General features: G+C 39.2%; 1 protein-coding gene and 1 long non-coding RNA gene across 2 annotated transcripts in view; one reads left to right on the top strand and one right to left on the bottom strand.

Annotated features, from left to right (window-relative positions):
• The window catches only part of LOC6584191, a 55,482-nt gene that overhangs the window by 19,319 nt on the left and 15,604 nt on the right, over window positions 1-20,559 (bottom strand). Inside the window, exons 2-3 of the mRNA XM_002009811.4 lie at window positions 8,585-9,046; window positions 4,337-4,516 (exon numbers count right to left, since the gene is read on the bottom strand). Coding sequence (XP_002009847.2) covers window positions 4,337-4,516; window positions 8,585-9,037 — 633 coding nt within the window. The 5' untranslated portion in view covers window positions 9,038-9,046. The remainder of the gene's footprint in view (window positions 1-4,336; window positions 4,517-8,584; window positions 9,047-20,559) is intronic.
• Window positions 6,493-7,396, top strand: LOC116804498. The gene is made up of 2 exons (XR_004364477.2): window positions 6,493-7,039; window positions 7,095-7,396. It is a non-coding gene; the product is annotated as an uncharacterized LOC116804498 (long non-coding RNA).

Raw genomic sequence — 20,559 nt, 5'->3', positions numbered from 1 at the left:
TATAAATGTGTATGTATGTAAGTGTATGCATGTATATACATGTGCCCATTCCCATTATTCTAATCGAAACTTTTCTGCTTTACAAAGTTTTGTAGCCTGCAGTTGTATGTGCACATATACATACATATGCATAAGTATGTATATTTTGAACATTTTCACTAAGCCACCCAGACTTGCTCTACCTCCCACTCTTCCCGTCCCCCTACATCTATGTTTTATTTTTTATTTTTTTATAATATTAATATTATTATTATTCGTATATTAGCATAACTGATATCTAAAACTCACAATAATAATAACCATCAATAACAATATAAATTTGAAAATAAGAAACTCTAGATATACTAGCAGATACCCTGTAGACAATTATTATTAAAATGGACAATATAAAGTATATCATAATATAGTATAATAATAAGAGAAGTTACTCTGAACTCCTCGCTGAATTGGAATTTTAATCATTTTACTCTCTTTTATGAGTCCATAGCTAATGTGTATTATCTCTCTAATGGACTCTACCTAATTACAGAGTAGCTTTCCTTTTAAAAGGACTGTTTCAATGCAGACAATGATAGTGGTATCTATCTATGTATGTTTACACATGTGTGCCGAAGTACAGCTTTTTCTCTTTTCCCTGGAATAGGAAGGAGCTACCGAAAATCCTAAATATACAAAGCCTATGTATGCATTACAGCAGTCCACACAGTAAACTGAATGTTGCCATATTTTGTTGTATCGGAGCTTTGCCTTAAGATGAAGTTAAACTATTGATTTTAAAGATGGTTCGGAAAAGAAAAACTGTTGCCTGCAAATGAGTGTCCTTTAAAGACTCAAGGCGCAGTCGATAGCATCGGCTCTTTAATGAGCTAATTCGAGATCGGCTGGAAATCGGTTTGTCTTGTGAAATGAAACAGTTAAATCACGCAAAAATTCTTTTGTGCATGCTTTGGCATGCATGCGAGTGTCGTGCTCGTTAAACATATCAATTCCGTGAATTGTGCGCGTGTGTGGTAGTGCAAATAGACAAGTACATGTGAGGATTGCTTGCAGTGCACTATGGGGAAAAATCCAAATTATCGGGTATTAATTAATAACTTAAAAACTAAGCCAGATTTTTTGATCCGGTTTTTGTATTATTAATATGTATACCATCAGAAATATATTTTAGAAAAATGGGCGTGTCACCGCCCACCCAAAAAAAATTAATTAAAATTTTGTATTAAAAATTTTTTTTTTTTTTTAAGAATTTTGCTTGTTCATACTTTAAAATAATAATTTTAATTGAAAACAATCGAACTTTCATAAAATCGAAATTAGTTTTCTTCAGTTTCCAGTTCCAAATCAGCCAGAAATATTGATCCGCTAAAAAAATTCGGGTTCTTCAACTGATTTAATTGTGCCTTCAACTTTACATAATACAATACGTACAACTTCATTAGACAGCGACCTTTATGCTTTCAAAATCTTTTCTAAAGATTTGCCGAAGAAATAATCTGATCAGATGTATCCATTGTTAAAAACCATCAGCGAAATTATGGATTCTGCTCTCATGCTCTCATGCATGATGAAATTAGTCTGATTTATAGACCTGGTTGGGCAAATCAGACGCTTCCTTACCAAAAAAGCCTACAGGATGAACAGTACTTTCCATAATCTGCCTCAAATGAACAATTATTTTTATAAACATTTGCTGTCATAGGCAGTCATTCATAGTTGTCAGCTAGTTTTTGTTCCTGCTGCATTTCTTCCATTTGTAATTTATATTTTGGCAAAAAAAGCGGCTTTTGCTTTTTTAATATCATTTATAAGTTGAATCAATATTAGTCTTATTTAGTTTCAAAATCACAATTACTATTTCTTGGTTAGAGTTGCCTTTTTCATTGAGCCAAATATCACACAGGTCAGCTCATAGTCACCTGCTAAAAATTGATTTGCGCCGGTTGTGCGCAAAAGTGCACATTGAGACAAAGGCACTAAGATCCCAATTGATTACTCTATAACATGCAATTGGAATTACACTGGTGCGCCCTGGTGGCTGTTTTATATGTCTTTGCAAAGTTTAATTTTATTTACAAGAAATGAAATTTGACAACATTTGCTAATTATACAATAAATGATTAAAATAAGTTCAAACATCAATTGGTTTTTAAGCCAACGCATAGTAGAAGCCCTAAAAATTCATATCCTTTTTAAATTTCTCAAAAATAATGTCTGGTCATTGAATAACGATGATTTGAAAATCGGCTAACACAAATTGTAAGCTGAAGGCAAATGCTTTTCGAAGATAACAGCTGACTTTAACAGCTGTTAGGCTTAACAGTGGACTGTTATTCAACATTTTGGGTACAGTACCTTAAAGTTTGGAGTTTTATTAAGATGTTAACATAAAAAAATTATAAATTTTCATACTTCGCAAAAATGACTAAATACCCGAAAAACGGCAAAATTCCCCATAGTGCAGTGGCTCTTTGAGTTATTTGCTGAGTCTCATTGTGCGAACGTCAATCATATCTCTCTCCGCACACGATGCTCGTCAAACGAATAGTTCCACTCGAGTCGCTCAACAGAAAACAAAGAGGAATAGAGCCAAAGTGAGTGAATGTGTTTTCTCGTTCCAGTGAATTTCGAGAACAGCATATGATGAAACCATCATACACGTGTATGCATTTAAAATCTGCAAACTCTAGGTTTTGTAGTTTAAGAGATTGCTGAGGCTCAGATGGGTGGGTGGACAGACGAACGATCAATCAAGTCAGCTCGTCGTCTTAATGAGGAACTTACATACACTCATATACCTCGTATATACGTACATATACATATACATACACTTTAGGGGGTCCTACTGACATTTTCATGGAACCATGATACCCTGACTTCAAATTTTTAATTTGTTTGAGGTATAAAAGGTAGCTAAAACTAGAAAATATCCTGGAATCGGCAATATTATTATTTAAAAAATTCAAAAAAAAAAAAAAATTAATATAATATAATATAGTAATAACAACTGTTAAAATTGTCATCTTTGCTCTCTAGTCGATGCTACCACTAGTCGCTCGTCTACAGGGTATACTTAAATACAGTTAGCTACGCTAAATTTGATAGTTATCGATGCCAAGCAACTAAAACGAAGGTCCAAATATATATGTACATACATATAAGCGCAAGCACACGCCCAGTAAGAGCGAGGTGGTGAGAGAGATAGAGATGGAAATAGGAAGACGGTAAGGAGGAAAACATGTACACGTTGAGTATATCAAAAAGTTGCAACACTTTATGGCCCATAAATATTTATGTGTGTTGTTGTCGTTGTCGTGGGCGCACTTTAAAGCCCCATGTTGCAAATATTTTGGCAGCGAAATAGAAGCGCAGTTGACAAGCCATGTTAACGAGTTTCAAATTGGCCCACACACCATCAAGCGTGCTGCCATACAGACAGCACAGCCATGGCCATAACCAGAGACAGAGACAGAGACAGAAACAGAGCCAGAGCAACAACCACAGCAACAACCACAGAGCCAGAGCCAGAGCCAGACCCAGAGCCAGAGCCAGAGCCAGAGCCACAGTTTCAGCCCGTAAGCCCCACATTGTTTGGGCGCCTTGCCATGAACCGTTGCAGTTGCCATTTGCCAGTTTCTAGTTGCTAATCAGACCGTTGGGGTTTTACCAGACAATGGCAATGTGAATGCAAACGGAACGACAGCTCATTGCATAACAACACCCACCCAAGCACACACACATACACACACACACACACACACACACATCATTGGGCAAACCGAACCTAATGAGATAACCTGCTTATTTTTGCCAAGCGATTGGAGAAATTGGAACTACAAACTACTTCCAACTTGAGCTTGCTCCATTGCATCATCTGTGGCATTCGTCACTCGAGAGCATAGATCGAAGAGGCTCTATTTGATTATTATGGGACAATGATTAACAACAACAAAATAAAATAAATAAAATAAAAGAGTTAGCTGTTTACATTCGATTGGATTGCATAATATAGGTTGCCAATTCCAGTTAAAATTGGATTGTTTTTGCGCAGCTAGGGCAACTGAATGAGATTCAAATTTGCCTTTCAAAATGCTAACGCCGGATTCCTTGAACCGCACTGAGAGCGCAGCGCATGGAGCATTCATTGTCTATGAGGGAGGCACGCCAAGTAGCTTAATGCTTTAACGGTCTGTTGCATTCGCTTTGATCTGGGCGCAGGTAAATACGCACACACAGTGATACCCACCCACACACACACATCCAGTCAAACACACACATGTGACAGCGCGTAATTTTTAATAAAGCACAATGTTAAGCCCATTCAGGCTTTAGTACTCACCCCAAGCTCCACGTACATCGTATAAATGGGATAGGGCAGGGCAATCACCATACCAGTTAGCCAGGTGGCACAACAGCAGACGAAGCCAGGTATGCGCCCCTTGAGTGGATCATTCAGCCAGCGCATGCGATCCCAGGCAATCAGAATGTGCGATATCATCGCCACATGTATCGGTATGTCCTGCAAGTTCAAGAAAGCACAAACACACATACAATTGCAAATTTAGATATGTACATATATATGTATATTGGTAGATGAATATGGATGGGGCGAGCTGTTGCCCCTCAGCCATTCTTTATTTTGCTTGAGCTGGGGCAACCATTTTTCGGCCATGTGCGGTGATTGAAACAAATTTGTTTGCCTCCGATTGTTGTTGCAGCAGCGAGGCACGTTGGGCTCGCTCCGTTGAGCACTCACACATATGTATTCAGCTGTTTATGTGTATGTCCTGGCAACCTGCAGACATTTGCCCATCTTGTTATGCTTCAATGCGAAATCCCAAAGATTTGCCCGCCTATCCATTTCGGCTGGGCCTTTGCTTTGTTTATTTATTTGCTTGAGTTCAGATTGGATTTTGTGACAGCACCTCAAACACACACACGCACAGATATGTGTGTGTGTGCGTGTGTGTGTGTACATCATATATTTAACAGATTGTCTAGCATTGTGGCAATGGTCAATCTATTCAGCTAAGTGTGCCCAGAGATTCACACAAAGCCAAATAGATCATGCATCAGTTGGCCCAAAGCAGAATTATTACACTTGCAGTCCAAATATTTTACACTAACTTCATTTGCCTAACAATCTTGTTAACGGCCTTAGCAGACGGCCAAGTCTAGACAAACGCAATTTGCGACTGGCGACACGACAATGTGTTCGGCCTGAAACTTGTTGGACCTGTGGTAGAGTATGAGGCCGTCGACTTCCGAGAGAGATAAAAAGAGAGAGATAGAGAGAGAGAGAGAGAAGTCGAAGCCTAATGGCCATCGATAGGTAATGAGAATTTATACATGTTGATAAAGCATGCATACTTTATGTCATTTATAATCGTCTAATGGCATATTATAAGGGCCCAGATCCATGAGACTATAACCCCCATACGTTTTGATTGGATAGCTGAAAGGTTTATTGCAGAGTTATTGACTCGAAGATCTATAAGACTGTGACCTGCTATAGAATTTGATTATAGCAGCTGAAAGGTTTTGCTGCTTGACTTCAGGCATATTCTCTGTTTATCTTACGTGAGTACACTACATATAAACTATATATGTATATGTATATAGCGCCATACTCAATTTGCACAACAGTACAAAAGAATTTCAGAGTTGAGTGCATTCAATTCGCATTCCATATCGATTCACTTCGTCAGCTTCTGTTAGCCAGGCTCAGCAAAAGCCACAGTGAAATTAAACACAATAATTGTCGCAAATGGAATGCACATTCATCTTGGATTTGGCTTGAAATAAGCAAATTTAAAGGCTCATTGAAGTAAATTGCAATGTTTGCGGATTGTCTGCGGCGCCGATGGCATTAATCAAATTCGATGGGCTCAAGGGCGCGCTGCAAATGTACACATATATATATACATCTCTCACTCTCTCTCTCTCTCTATCTGTGTATGTGTGTAAATGCCACAAATATCCGTTTACACGTGTGTAACTGTGTGTGTGTGTCTGTGTGCGCTATTTGTCGCCCATTGTGATAGCAATCAAATCGAATCATTTCCGTTGCTTGACATTTTGTCCAAGTTTTGTCCCAGCTGCTGTTGCATTAGGTGTCTGTAATTCAATCTCATGAAAATCAACTCGCCTCTAAATGTTGCGATCCAGAAATAAAGCACATTACTATTTGATATTCTGCCATTCTTTGGAAAGACGCCACATAGAGTTCTCCATATAAATACGTGATAAACTCAACTATAGAAAGTGAAAACTCTGATTATTAATTAGATCGAACAACTCTTGAGTGTTTATCCATTGAACCACTATTAATGAGCTTAAAAGCTGGATTATGAAGAGCTTTTCAGCACGCTGACAGACAGTGCTTGACTAGAATATTTGCTGTCTACAAATACAAAGATAATCTAATTCCAAATTTTTCCCACTAAAACCCAGATTGTCAATGAGCTTAACAGCTCGATTGTTAAGAGCTTTTCGGAACCCTGGCATTACACTGTCTTTTTACAAATTTAAAAATAAAATAGCCAACATTTTATAGACATTTTTATGACCATTTCACTCACATAACACAAGCTGACAAAATGAAATAACAATATAAGAAAAGGAAAATTAATCGATTTATCGAAACTTCTTATTTGCTCTGTAACATTTATTTTCGTCACACGCTGAGCTGAAGAGATTAGATAAAAGTGAGAAAACAAATTGAATGAGAGTAAATTTTATTTAGTATTGCCACACACACACACACACGCATACATACACACACCTACAGCTGTATGAATGTACCTGCAGCCGTGAGATGTGTCAATCATTGCGGCTTTGACAATAAGATGCGGCTGAAGCTATTATGTGGGTGCTGCCAATCTCTCTCAGCGTTGAGCCGAGTGTGTGGTGGCTGGAGCTCTGCGGCTAGAGGTGACGTTACGGTCTTTTGAGTTCCACACGCGCCCTTATCAGAGAACAACATGCCAATTAGGCTCAGCTGACAGCCCTTTGACTGTCGCGCCCCAGTGAGAGGTGAGAGGTGAGTCGTGCGAGCGTGTAAATTGAATACAATTGAATTGACTATCTATTTTTAGTTGAATCTGATGATATAAACGCATCCACTAGCTGCTTAAAACGAACTTAATTGCAAATCAAGGCAACAGCTGAGGGTCTACAGTTTCTTTGATGCGAACTTCATGGCAATTTGATGTGCGTCTAATTAGTACCGGGAATTTGTTGACTTGAGTGGGCAAACGCATGAGTTATGACTACTCAAGCGTTGAGGCACTTGTGGTTACTTCAAAAGCAAATTTAATGTCCTTCCAGACGCCAGCCAAAGCAGAAAATCATTTTAAATTAAATATTTGCCCGATTGTGACTTTTGGTCGGCTGTCAAGTGCATGATATTGTCGGGGTTGACTTAAAAATACCAATTAAGAGCTCTCTGGCCGGGAGTGCTCGACTAGCAAATACCCCGAACCCTGAGAAGATTTATTACTCCAATCATTCAACCTTTCTTTGGCTAGTCTAAAGGGCTTTACTAAGGAAAAATGATCTAATTTTTAATGCATGATATATATGTATATAAGAAAGAGGAGGAATTTGAAATATATAAAATATATTACAGAGAATATCACAGTGAATCGAATGACGACGAGCTCAGCTAAACTAAATATGATATGTATTATATACATATACAGTAGAATACGATTATAACGACTCTGCTTATTGCGTCCGTAAGGCCCCCAGACAAACTTATATAAGCAAGCTGATATGGTTGTAGGGTCTTCCGAGTATAACGAGAGTTAATGAGAATAAAATCATGTCGCCTGTATATCGACAAGCTTGTCTCATTGCCAGTCTTGGTAAATGACATGATTAATGGAAAACTAAGATATAATTAAGCATTTACTAATTACTATAATTTAATATGTAATTCCCAGTATTATGCAGCCTAACATAAGCCAAACTCAAGTAAAGACTAAATAGTATAAGAAATTATCTTAAGACTTTAGTTGCAAAGTGAAAAGGAAATTAGTAGCAGCGGCACAGATGGCGAAAATCCCAATAATCATTTGAATTCATTGTTTGCACTAGGTTCATATTTTAGTGTCTTATTGGCCCTTATCTATTGCTCTCGGTCCGGTCCGTGCTCTACTTTGTTTTCAGCTACACGGAGACGGAGACGGAGACGGAGACGTACACGGCCACGGGCAGAGGCACAGTGGCACGGTCCAACTCTCGTCTGTCTGTTGGCCATTGTGCGGAGGCCAGGCCAGAACCGATAAGGCAGACTGCGTTAAGTTTATTAACTTGTCATAGTGCCATGAGGTTTATCGGCTCATCTGGCCCGCTGGCAGCTTTACAGCCCAGCACGGAGAGAGAGAGAGAGAGAGAAAGAGATAGAGGGAGAGCGTGCGAGGATAAGATAGAGGATGAGAGTGCAAAAGGGAATGGGAGTTGAGCTTGGGAGCCGCAATAGATAACAATGCTCATGAGTAAGTTTAATTAAAATTTGCTGGAGCCAGCGAGTTGGCCGGCTGTCCGGCTATCCGGCTGGAGCAATAAGTTATGGGCCACTCACCTGCAGCATGGGCAAGAAGAAGCACAGGAATTGGCCAAATATCCAGTTCTGGAGCAGCATCACCATCAGCGAAACGGGCAAGACCAGAGCGCACTGCACGAAATGGCAGAAGGCCAAATTGATGATGAACGCATGCGTGACATCCTTGTAGAGCCGATTATACATGATGTACACAATGATGGCAATGTTCAGAATGACGCCCAGCAGTGCCAGGGTTGCGTATTGGATGAGGAAGAGCCAATAGACCGACTTGATGCTCGCCTTCAGTATCGGTCCATTGACGCGCTCCATGTCCTCCGTGTCGTTGATGTGGCCGGCCAGCAAGTGCGCTATCACCATAAAGTACTTGTCCGGCACATCCTTCCACTGGCTGGCGCTGGCCGCCATTTGATAGTCCTCGTCGCCAGCCGCCTGGCTGTGGGGCGTGCCCACATGATGCTCAGCGGGCGGCATGCTTACCACCTGAAATTGAATGCAGCCACAGCAGCAGCAGCAGAAAAAATAGAGAGAGTGAGAGAGACGGAGAGAAAATGGCATCTATGAATAGTTTACATGACTGGTAAATCCACTCCTCTCGCCTCACCGAGTGGAGGAGGCGCATGAGGTAATTGAACAATAGTTACGTCCTGCCGCCTAGAGCTCGGCAGGCAAACTTGCATTTGGTCACTGGGTGTGAAGAGGAGATAGATGGAGCCGGGCCCATGGCATCACACCTGGGCCAGCACACCCGACCAAACAATCGAATGAATGCAGCTTAAAGGATTTGCTCGGGTCGAACAAGGGAAATTTTGGTCTAGTCTCACAATTTGAGAATGACACAAGAGCAGACAAGGATGAACAAAGAGCTAGCAAGCTTTAAATCGGATTGGAACTCAACCATAAGTAGATCCTTTAATGAGCTCTGTTGTCTACGGAACAAAAGACTGCTGATACAATAATTTCCATTTGGTTCGGATTTCGGGATTGTAATTTCAATTAGTATTCTGCAGTTATAAATTCGCAATGAAACATTTGATAATAATACATATTAGATATACATATATACATATTATAGCTACAACTTAGAGCTAAGCAGCCAAAGCTTCACATATCTGGCGAATAATGAAAACGAATCAGAAATATTTGCTTAAATTCAGTAATTAGGATTAAGAGGTATTTATAATAGACCTAAATATCATCCGTGGGGGCTAAAAGGTAATGTAAAAGTAGTAAAACAGGAAATGATATGATCGTAGAGAGAGAGAGAGAGAAGCAGAGAGATATATACATATATCGTAAGAGAGAGAGAGAGAGAGAGAGAGAGAGAGAGGACAGGGGAAACAGAGATAGAGAGAGGTAAAAAGTAACAGCGAGAAGCAGCGTCAGAGCAAAAAGATAAGAGAAGAAGAAATAGAGAAAGAACCAGAGACATTTTCTGCACGTGTCTCTGTTTGTTTCTCTTTCTAGAGACTGAGAAAATGGCTTCTACTTATTCATGGATCTTAATAAATTTCGCAGCTATTCGCATATTCGACGATATTCGACAGGCTTAACATACGCTGACAGCACTCTATAAAATGATGTTGACAAAGCCTTTGTTGGCTCAATCATGGACTCATCTAATTTATGCAATTTGAGACTTCATGTGTCTCAAGCAGAAATATGAGAAAGCCCAGCCTAAATGCTTTTGTTGGTTTTTCTCCTTTTCTTCTTTCTCTCTCTCTCTCTCTCTGTTGGAGTGTTGGCGACAATTTTGTCGGCTGGCATGAATGCAACCGATGGCATTACGTGTATAAAATTTCTATTCATTCATTTGACTCATTGTTTGGCCACTGTTGAGGTTGTTGTTGTTGGTGTTGCGAGTTACGCTCAGTTTTCCTTTGTTTGGCATTTGCAACGGAAATTGCCAAAAGCATTGCAAACGGCAGTGCATGCAACATAATATGGAAATTGAAAATCTCTATGCAACACAGAACGTCTGTCTATGTAATATATGCACATATGCAAGATACACACATACATACATATGTATGTATATATAGGCTATACAATCATGACTGTCAGCTGAGCTACTACCAGCTACTACCTGCCACATGGCCGTGTACTCTGTCTAGTCTATCTGACTGCCTGACTGTCTGTCTCTATTGAACGGCTGGCAGACCTGCACAAGTGCTGAGACCGCGTATAAGGATGTGCAGACACATACATACATACATGTGTCTAGACACGAGACGTGAACATGCAATACGAAAGCTGTTGTAGATATTAAGTATCGAATCTCGCATACCCTGATCAAAACAAGTCTCTTTAGCTAATGAGGGGAGCGGCATGTGATATGGTAGGAATCAAGCTGATTGAAAATATTTATAGAAAACGGGGTATATGGCATATGTATAGAACAGCCGATGAAACTGAGAACTGGAGCTAGAATTGACAATTTAACTGGCTATTGGAACTGAAGCTGGAACTGGAACTGAAAGTGGCGATTGGATCTGAACAGTGGGTATTGGCTATTAGGACTGGAACTGGAGCTGGGGCTCGAACTGGAACTGAAGTTGGAGCTGGGGCTGGAACTGGAACTAGAATTGACAATTAGAATTGAATGTAAAGTTAGAACTAATTTGAGCTGGCAATTAGAGTCGGAACTAGCCACTGCAACTGGATACTGGGCCCTGGAAATTATATTTGGAACTTGTACTGGATATATAGAGCTGGCGATGTAACTGTTGCTGATAATGAAAACTGAAAGTAAGGCTAGAACTGCTAATGTGAAATGGAACTGGAATTGAAACTTGTGGAACTGGAACTTGAGCTGGAATTAGAGATTACGCTGCAATTGGAACTGACAAGCAGAGCAGAATCTGAAACTGGATCTGGAACTAGAACTAGAACTAGAAAAGAGAAGTGGCACTAGAAATTGGAACTAGAGATGTCAACTGGAATCGGAACCAGCAACTGCAGCTGACAACTGAAACTGGGACTAATTACTGGAACTGGAGCTGGAATTGAAGTAACCTCGCGAGACCAATTACTTTTAGTATACACAACAGCTAAGCATAGAACGATGGCCTGATGTACAAATTTAATATATACATATATAGTATTTTTATGACTAGATACATACAATGAAAATTGTGCTCATTCGCAAAAGCGCTTTAAGCACTGGCATTGCCATTGAGGTAGAGATTAGTCGTTGCTTTCAATGTGTGACAAGTTGCCTGATACATTTATAATACCCGCTCGAGGGCCATAAAAAAAAGCCTAAAGCGACGCAAGAATTTCAATCTAGATGGCTAGACAATAACAACAACTGACTCAACACAGCACACGCAGCGGCTGTCACGTATGTGTGTTGGTATGTGTGTGTGTGTGTGTGTGTATTGGCCAAATAGCCACAGCAGTAACCGCAGGCAAACAACACCAGCAACAACATTTACCCCCACGGCCACTCCCCTCCCTCTAGCTCTCATTCCCTCTCTCTTTCCCTCTATCTCACTCTCCCTTCCCTTAGACATTTACCAGTTGTCGGTGTTTTTCTATTTTGCAAGCTTCCGCTTTTTCCGCCAGCTTTTTCACTTGTTTTTCCTCAATGGCTTTTGTCTTATTTTTGTTTGCTGTTCTTTTTTTTTTTTTTCTTTTCTTTTTTTATTTTCCTTTTTAAGCAGCAACTTCCGTTCAATTTATTGTGCCTAATTTTTCTTCACTTTCGAAAAATATTTGTTCGGGAACGAAGCTGCTGTCTGGGCCCTTTACCGGGTGCCGCGGGTCTGGGAAAGCCAATTATTTTCAATTCAATTCAATTCAATTGTCATTTCCCATTTGCATCATGACAATCGCGTAATTATATTTAGTTAATATATTAATGAGCCTTACGTAATGGCCAAATGACATTAACTGAAATGAGCTGGCTCCGAGAGCTCGATTCATTATCATTCAACGGCACCCTGTATGGCAGAGATGTCCATTTAAGCTGTCGAACATTCTAATAAGTTTAAGTAACAACAAATTGACAAAATAAGCTACAGTAATGCAATACACAAAAGTTGATTTTCATATAAATTAAAGCATCGAACTTTCGCCATTGAAATTTGTTTTCAAGTGAATTAAGAGCTAAAGGGCTCTGTGCATCAAGCACACCTAAAGCCCAAAGCGTGCCACATAAATGTACAAAACATTTCATTTCAATAGTTCGCAGATCCACAGATTTCCCTCACTCTGTGGCTTTAAAGTTATCTCTTTGAATCAAGCTCTTTACAGTAAAAATTTTAGTTTGAATAAATTTAAAAAAAAAAAAAAAAAGTATACAAATAATTTTAAAGTATTTTTAAATTACATTCAAAAATTTCTTTTCGTATATTAACTCTATTATATAACATACTATATATCGAACAATATCTAAGTAATAAAATGCAATTTCTATTGCTGCAAACTTCTTGCTGGAACACCCTATACCAAGTGCAGGACGAAGCGCTGGGACTGCAGCGGCCGCTCGGTTTGATGACCCAAGCACTGGTAACTGTTGGTGCGCTTAATTTTATTTGAACATGCCCGCAGAGCCCCCTTAGCCCCCCGCGTACCCCCTGCCACTGCCCGAATGGCCGTCGTCCCCTTTTGCTGCAGCGCCTAGCAAACAGGCATCAAACATTAGTAGTTTTTTGCCCTCTGTTTGGTGCCTGGTGGAGCTTATCTGTGCCACGTTTGGGGGCACACACACACACACACACACATGCACACATTGCATATGTGCCCCAACAGAGATGGGCCAACTCTGTTTCCATGTCTCAGCCGGGGCTTGTCCAGGCCACAGGCATTTCTTTTGGCCAGCACGTTTAGCACACCCTGTGCGCCCCGTTATGTGCCGGCTCGCTGTTGGGTTTATTATACCCTTCAATGATTTATGCCCCACTGACAGGGCGCATTAGGGGCACAGGGTGCTCCCCGAGGGGCAGGCCGGCAGCTGCACAATGCACCGTGCAGCATGCAGCGTGCAACGCACTGTGTGCAACTATCGTCCCAGTTTCGCTTCAGCTCTTTCAGTTTGCTCATCTGCATTTGCAACGGGCCACGAAACGAGCTGAATTGCGTCTAATTTTTCTCACTTGTTGAGCACATACACACACACACCTACACAGATTAACCCAATTGCTGTCAATTTGTATAGTTTGCTCGAAAAGTTCCCCCAACACTCGATGTACAGCTGAGACATTTATAATTTTATTAACCAATTTGTGCAACTTATGCGATCTGCCACACTCGCCAAAGCTTACTGACTGGCGAGCTCCGTCTCTCTGTCTCTATCTCTAATTCTATGTCTATCTGCCTCCGACGTTCTCTTGTATGTTGATAGAGAGCATACAGCAAAACTCGAGGCTCAAGTTAGAGGCTCAGTTAAGAACATTTAAGCAATTTTAGCTCAAATTCCAAATAATTTCCAAGTGGAAAACCAATTCGAGAACAGTGAAAGGAACAAGAGCAAAAAATTTGAATAATGTAAAACCCACTTAGCTTGAAGTGTTGCTAAGAAATTTCCAAAGAAATACTAAGCAGCTTATGAACTTTTCATACTTTTCATAGCTCTTTCACTGTCTCTATCTCTCTTTTTCTCTGGCAAAGTTTAAAGCTTGGCCACTTCATGAAATTCAAATGTCATCGACTCGCTAGCTGAAATATTGGATGACAATGCAAAATGCGCTCAATGCACTCATTGTTTATTTTCATATTGAAAGCCTATTTACTTTTAATTGCACTTCGACATTAATTGATATGCTGAAATTTTATAAATAATTTCATAATCAAGAAAGAGATAATAGAAAAAGATTTTAAAAAAAAAAAATAAAATAAAATAACAGAATAATCGGGTGATAACGACTGCATAGACCAGATATAGTTTTTTCCGATTGATAGATATATCGAACTATATTTTCTTAACATGTCAGCTTTATAAGGAAAGTCAACACAGGAGAATAAATCGGACAAGCAGACGGACAGGCATTGCATAGTCTATTTTAGTAGACTATAATAATTAGCATTTAAATTTGAAACTTGAAAAAGTGCAACAGCAAATGCCAACGAGAATTAAAGTCCAAAATTCGTTTGACTTTCTTCCCTGAATAATGGCCAAAATGAGGAATTCATTAGCCAGCTGAAAGTTCGTGCACGAACACAATCAGCTTTGGCCAAAGCCACTTCATAATGCGAACAGACGTGGTTTTTGCACTCTCTCTCACTCATTATCTCTCCCTTTTTTTTTTGTGTGTGGTCCACAATTCGCGTAGATTTGCGGTGGTGCATCAATCACAGCCACTTGGCCGGGCCAACAGAGGGCAATGCAGTGTGTCATTTAGTTGGCCATTAGATTGGATGGGGACTATGCAGTGTTGCCATCAAAACAATTTGCCATCTCACTCCACAGTCTCTGTCTCTCTCTCTCTCTGTCTGTCCCTCTCTCTCCCTGTCTCTCACTCTCTCTATCTGTGTGTGGTGCACTGCTGCTGTTTTTGGCTGACTTTCAAAGCCAACAAGAAGTCAAGTAATTAATACTGATTCCTACAACAACTCACTGATGCGGAACATCGCACACTAGACGAAGGTGCTACTAACGACAACAGCAACAGCAACAGCAACATTCTATGCGACTACAACAACAACAAGTTTGTACGTCTCAGGGCTGTACGTAGTCTAGCAGATATCTGTACTTTTCTTCAATCTCTCAGCGGTCGCACAGGTTATTTGCTCGTTTAGCTTGCTCATCGCCTATTTAATTGTTTAACACCAATTTTATTTGGCTGCCAAACTTTGCTAATTAAGCAGCTGTACTCGGCAGATTTACAGTGTCTACTCACACTTAATCAAGTCGCAACAAGATCTTTCAGCAACATAATGAGAAATTAATGAACGAACGTCCCACGGCTTAAGCACACAAACAAATAAAGCAAAGGTAAAGAATGTTCTGCATAATTTTGTCACTTTCAAGTCAATTACAATTTGCTCACTCTCTATCTCTTCCTCTCCCGCTTTCTGTTTCTCTTTCATGACGTCTTTGGGAGCCGTTGCCCCAGACAGCGTCTCGAATAGGCCAACATAATATACTATCTGATTTCTATAAACAATAAAACAAACAAATTTCTATAAACAATAAATAATAAGCGCGGTTTAAATCGTTGCCAATTAAATGCATCAAGCCTTTAATTGAAATAAATGAAGTAATTAAATTGGTTTCGCTTAATGCACGCATTATAATCGTAAACATAGATGTATAAGCTGTAAGAGCATACGAGTATATGTATAACGGTGTTTTGTTATTAGATTAGATTTCAAAAATCCTGTATATCAATTTGCATTTTAATTAAATTGTGTTCAATTTTGTGAATTCGTGCGGAGGTTTCGACCTTGGCTAGGCAACCTGAACATGTGTAAATGAGAGCTGAGCGGGTGGCCGAAGAAGTTAGGCCATTAAAATAAATCCCTCTCATATAATCATGAGTATAGTAATTATAATTAATCAAGCATAAGCTGAACAATTCTAACATACATAAAGAAAGAACAAAATGGATTGCCTCGACGAAAGTAAACGTTTTTTCTTTTTACGACCATAAAAAACGATAAAGCCGTTGATTATATACATATGGAAAACAGTATGTTTCATTTACACGGCCTGGGATACCATGGCAATAGACACAAGTTATCAGATAAGCAGCTTAAAGAGTAGATGGCGTAGCGCCCCGGCGCGACAAAGTCACATATCACAGCATAGCTATAATTAGTATAAAATATATATCTTAAATATATGTAGAATGCAGAAATAAATGAGTTCAATTAATAACATAAATAAGCAAATGTTTTAAAATAATACAACAAGACAGCAATATAATATAATAATAATATAAATACTACTAATTTCATAACCTAAATTACTCTTAGTACTATACTATAATACTATTCACAAAAATCTGTAAATATATCAAAAAGTGAAATAAATTGAAATTGAAATTGAAAAAATATAAATACTGTTAATTTAAAATAAATAAATAAATAAAATTGATAAAAAATAAAATAATATAAATTTTAAAAATCAAGATAAAATAATTAAATTGAAAATTTAATAATAATTTATGAATAAAAAAATATATATAAATTTTACTAATTAAAAAAAATTCTAATTAAAAAAAATTTAAATAAGAAGAAAATGAATTTTAAAAAATATATAAATTATACTAATTAAAAAAATCTCATTAAAAAAAAAATTTTAATAAGAAGAAGCAGAGATACAAAAACAAAAAACAATTTTTTTTTTTAATAAAAAAAATTAATGAATTAATCAAACAAAAAGGAAGTATGCCTGCCAACAGCCCTCTAGGGCTGTTCAATTGATAAACCTCAGCGTTACATTATCCATGCCCAACTGGCAAGTAAAAACTCAGATTTCCGCTGATCGATAACACTTCACGCTCTTGTCGGCAGTCAGCTTATCGAATGACCCTCGCATATTTGCACACCTGGCTATGCATAAAATATGATGCTATATTCGAATGAAGTGCAATTTCAATGATAATGGCGAATTTGCTTTGCTGTTTGCCAGCCGCTGCGTGAAACTCAATTAATTGCATGCATTGCCGGGCTTAATGGGCGTGTGCGACTCTCCTTCCATCCAGCCGTCCCTCCGTCCGACCCTCTGTCCGTGCTGCAAAGTATGCAACATAAAACACAAATGCGCCAGCAACAGGCAACAACAGACGCGAACAGCGAATTAATTGTTCGGCAACACGCAAATGCTGCTGCGTTGCGAGCTGTCATATTGAATGGATGGCAACATATTTAATTAGCAAACAAATGATTTTCAAAAGCAACCTCCCACACCACCGGACCACTCACTCACACTCACACCCCCACCCCCCACCACTTGCCAGCTTAACCCATCGCCAAACAACAGCTGAGCCATAAAATTAACAGAGCAACCAAATTATTCGGCCATAAAATTGTCATGAAATATGCGCGTCAAGGCCTATTAGGCTCTGTCGCTTTTTTGTCAAGGTAATTTTCTGCTCTGTCTACACGACCATCCAAACACCCACCCACACACACACATACACACACACACACACAGACAGACAGTCTGTTTGACAATTGTTTAAATGAAAATCGCATCTAAAGCAAATGCCTTCAAGTTTTGCTGGCCATAAATTGGCGCACAGTAAAAGCCATTGAGACGAAAGGCAATTTCAAAAAGTTTTTATCAGCTCCTTTAATGATGCAAGCCCCCACCAAAGGCTCCTACTACGGCAGCAGCAGCCACGCCCACATATAATAGGTTGCTCCAGCGCGCCTGCATTGACTGATTATGGCAGGCAAATGAGCGAGTCAAGTGGCAAACCGGGAAGGCGAAGCAAAGTCAAACAAAGCAGCGATGCGAGGCGGGCGACAGCTACTCGAAAACAACGCAAAAGACATTGAAATTGATAAGCCGCACACAGACACACACACACACACACACACACACACTCACACTCACGCACGTACACATAGAGACAAAGAGAAACACAGACACAAACAAACACTTAGTCCATAGCAGCAGCCGCAGCACACGCACTTAATGTGATTTGTGCGTGTATTTGTGCATTTTATGTTTATTGTTTTCGCTACACTCACACACACACACACACACACACATCTATATATATATATATATATATATGTGTGTATACCCCCGGCTCACTCGCATACATAAATGCGTAGCATACTTAACAGCGCTGCTCTTGCCAAGCAGCGACACCTTTGACATTGCCATGAAATTTATCCAAGCAATGCCATAAAGCATGAAGTATTCGATTCATTCATCTAAGACTCGGCCTGGAAATACCATCAAATTTATTGTTATAGTTAAGCTAGTGTCACAAAGACATAAATAAGATAGATTTAATATTAGCTCCTGCTCCTGCACCTGCCCCTTTTCCTGCTCCATTAGACTAACTCAGCCTTGGCTGGTCTATCAAACTAGTTGGCTTTTATACTAATGTAAACATTTCGAGCTGACATCAGAGCAGCTTTTCGGCTTAGATTACGTTTCAATAGGGCCGTATTCAAATCATTTCAGAGAATTCCAAATTGTTAAAAGAAAAATTCCAGATTGAAATCTTTTCGACCCTACAAATTTTTTGCAAAACAAAACAAGAGAAAGAAGCCAACAAATCAAGAAATAAAAAAAAATATCCAAAGCTACTATAAAACAAAATACAACAGCTGCGACATTCTTCTGTCTTATAATATATAATAATATTCATATAGCTCAACACAATGGATGCTGAGCAAGAAACTCTGCGAAACGAAAGACGACTAAGCGCTCTGTTAACAATTCATCGACAGCTGGCTGATTTGCTAGAGTTTGTGAATCGCATCGGTGTCTCGCTGGAGACGCTATCGATGAGCACTGTACGCCTTAAAACCGAACAAAACCCGCAATCCAACCAAGGCACCAATGAGTCAACAGAGGCCGCAGAGTCCGAGACGAAGGGCCTTGGCGAGAGCGATACTCAGAAATGGGCCAAACGAAGTTGAGGCTAATAAATTGTGATTATCACATCATCAATGTGTTAAAATTGACATATTGAGACAAATTATATAATTAATCGATATTGAATGCGTAATTTTCATTATTTGTTTCATAGCTTCTTCATCTATCGATATAGATAAGATGCAAGCGAATTGTGAGAACTAAAAAGAACGTAACTATGAAAAAATAAGGAGAGAAATGTGAGTAAGATAGGTCAGCTATATATTTGATGACACTTTAGGCATAGACTATCGCTATCTATAATTTCTAAGACATGATCGAGATCGATAACTGTAATAATCGCTGTAATAATCGCTCTTCATCAATATACCATATACAGTCGAGTCCCGATAATTCCAAACAGCAAGGGGATTAGACTTTTTTTTATTTATACAGAATTTAAAATTATCGAAAATTATCGAGAATGCTTTTTTTTTTCAAGAAGATAGAAATTTTTTTGATTTATAGCAATTTTTCATTTAGCGGGGTACAAATTATCGAGACTCGACTGTACTCCAATTTCTCATCAAGGAACTTCCCAATTTGCATCAATTTTGAGCAGTTCAATTGGCAATTGGCAAAGGTATTCAGTCTTCGGTTTCCTCATTCGAACATTTCCTTTTTACCTTTTTACTGCTCGTTGGCCTTTCGCTGGCTTATGACTATAAAAAATATTTGCGCGCACTTTGTCTATCCATTTTATATGGATATGCATGTGTAGGTATGTGTACGTGCCCCTGTTTATGTTTTACCAATTGACTTTTAAGGGCTTGAGACTTTAATTTCAGTTAACAGCTCCAACCGCACACAGGAATTTTTATGACATTGGCTGCCTTTTGCGGGATTTTCGATTGAACTTGAAGCCACAAGATTTCCAGATGTTGCCACTCCCAATCTATCTCTCTCTGTAGCCCTGCACTGTGGCCCTGTGCCTTCTGTGCGTGTCTCTCTCGCTCTCGAGCAGTTTATGACCATTTAATTTTGAACATATTATCCCTGAAAATTGGCATCGACTTTGACTGTTTGCCATTCAGCTGCGTCCCACATCCACTTATGGCTTATGCAACGCACAACAAGTGTATCCGATAATGTGACAGTCTGTTATTTCTCTTGGAATTTGAGTTCTGCGATTGGTTATCGAGTTGTGTAAGCTGCCAAGCCTTTCTCAATAATCAACTTTTCCTTCGGCTGACCCTATAATGCTTCTTAGAACCCACCGAAGCTGTATTTATATATATTTTACCATGCAATTTTCGTATTTCCATCTAAAGCCATCTCATTCTATCTAATTTCATCTCTTTCTATCCAAAGTAGTAGACTTTCAGAGGAAACTTTATTTTGCCCTTGCTCGTCGATGCCATAGGAACCATCTCGTCACAAGTTCTCTTATTAAATACTTGTTTATTTCTTGCATGTGAGTACGTTTGCTCAAACTTTATCGACATCTCGT

The sequence above is a fragment of the Drosophila mojavensis genome, unplaced genomic scaffold, assembly GCF_018153725.1.
Source record: "Drosophila mojavensis isolate 15081-1352.22 unplaced genomic scaffold, ASM1815372v1 contig_136, whole genome shotgun sequence".
Lineage (NCBI taxonomy): Eukaryota > Metazoa > Arthropoda > Insecta > Diptera > Drosophilidae > Drosophila > Drosophila mojavensis.
This window is presented reverse-complemented; position numbering and strand designations above follow the sequence as displayed.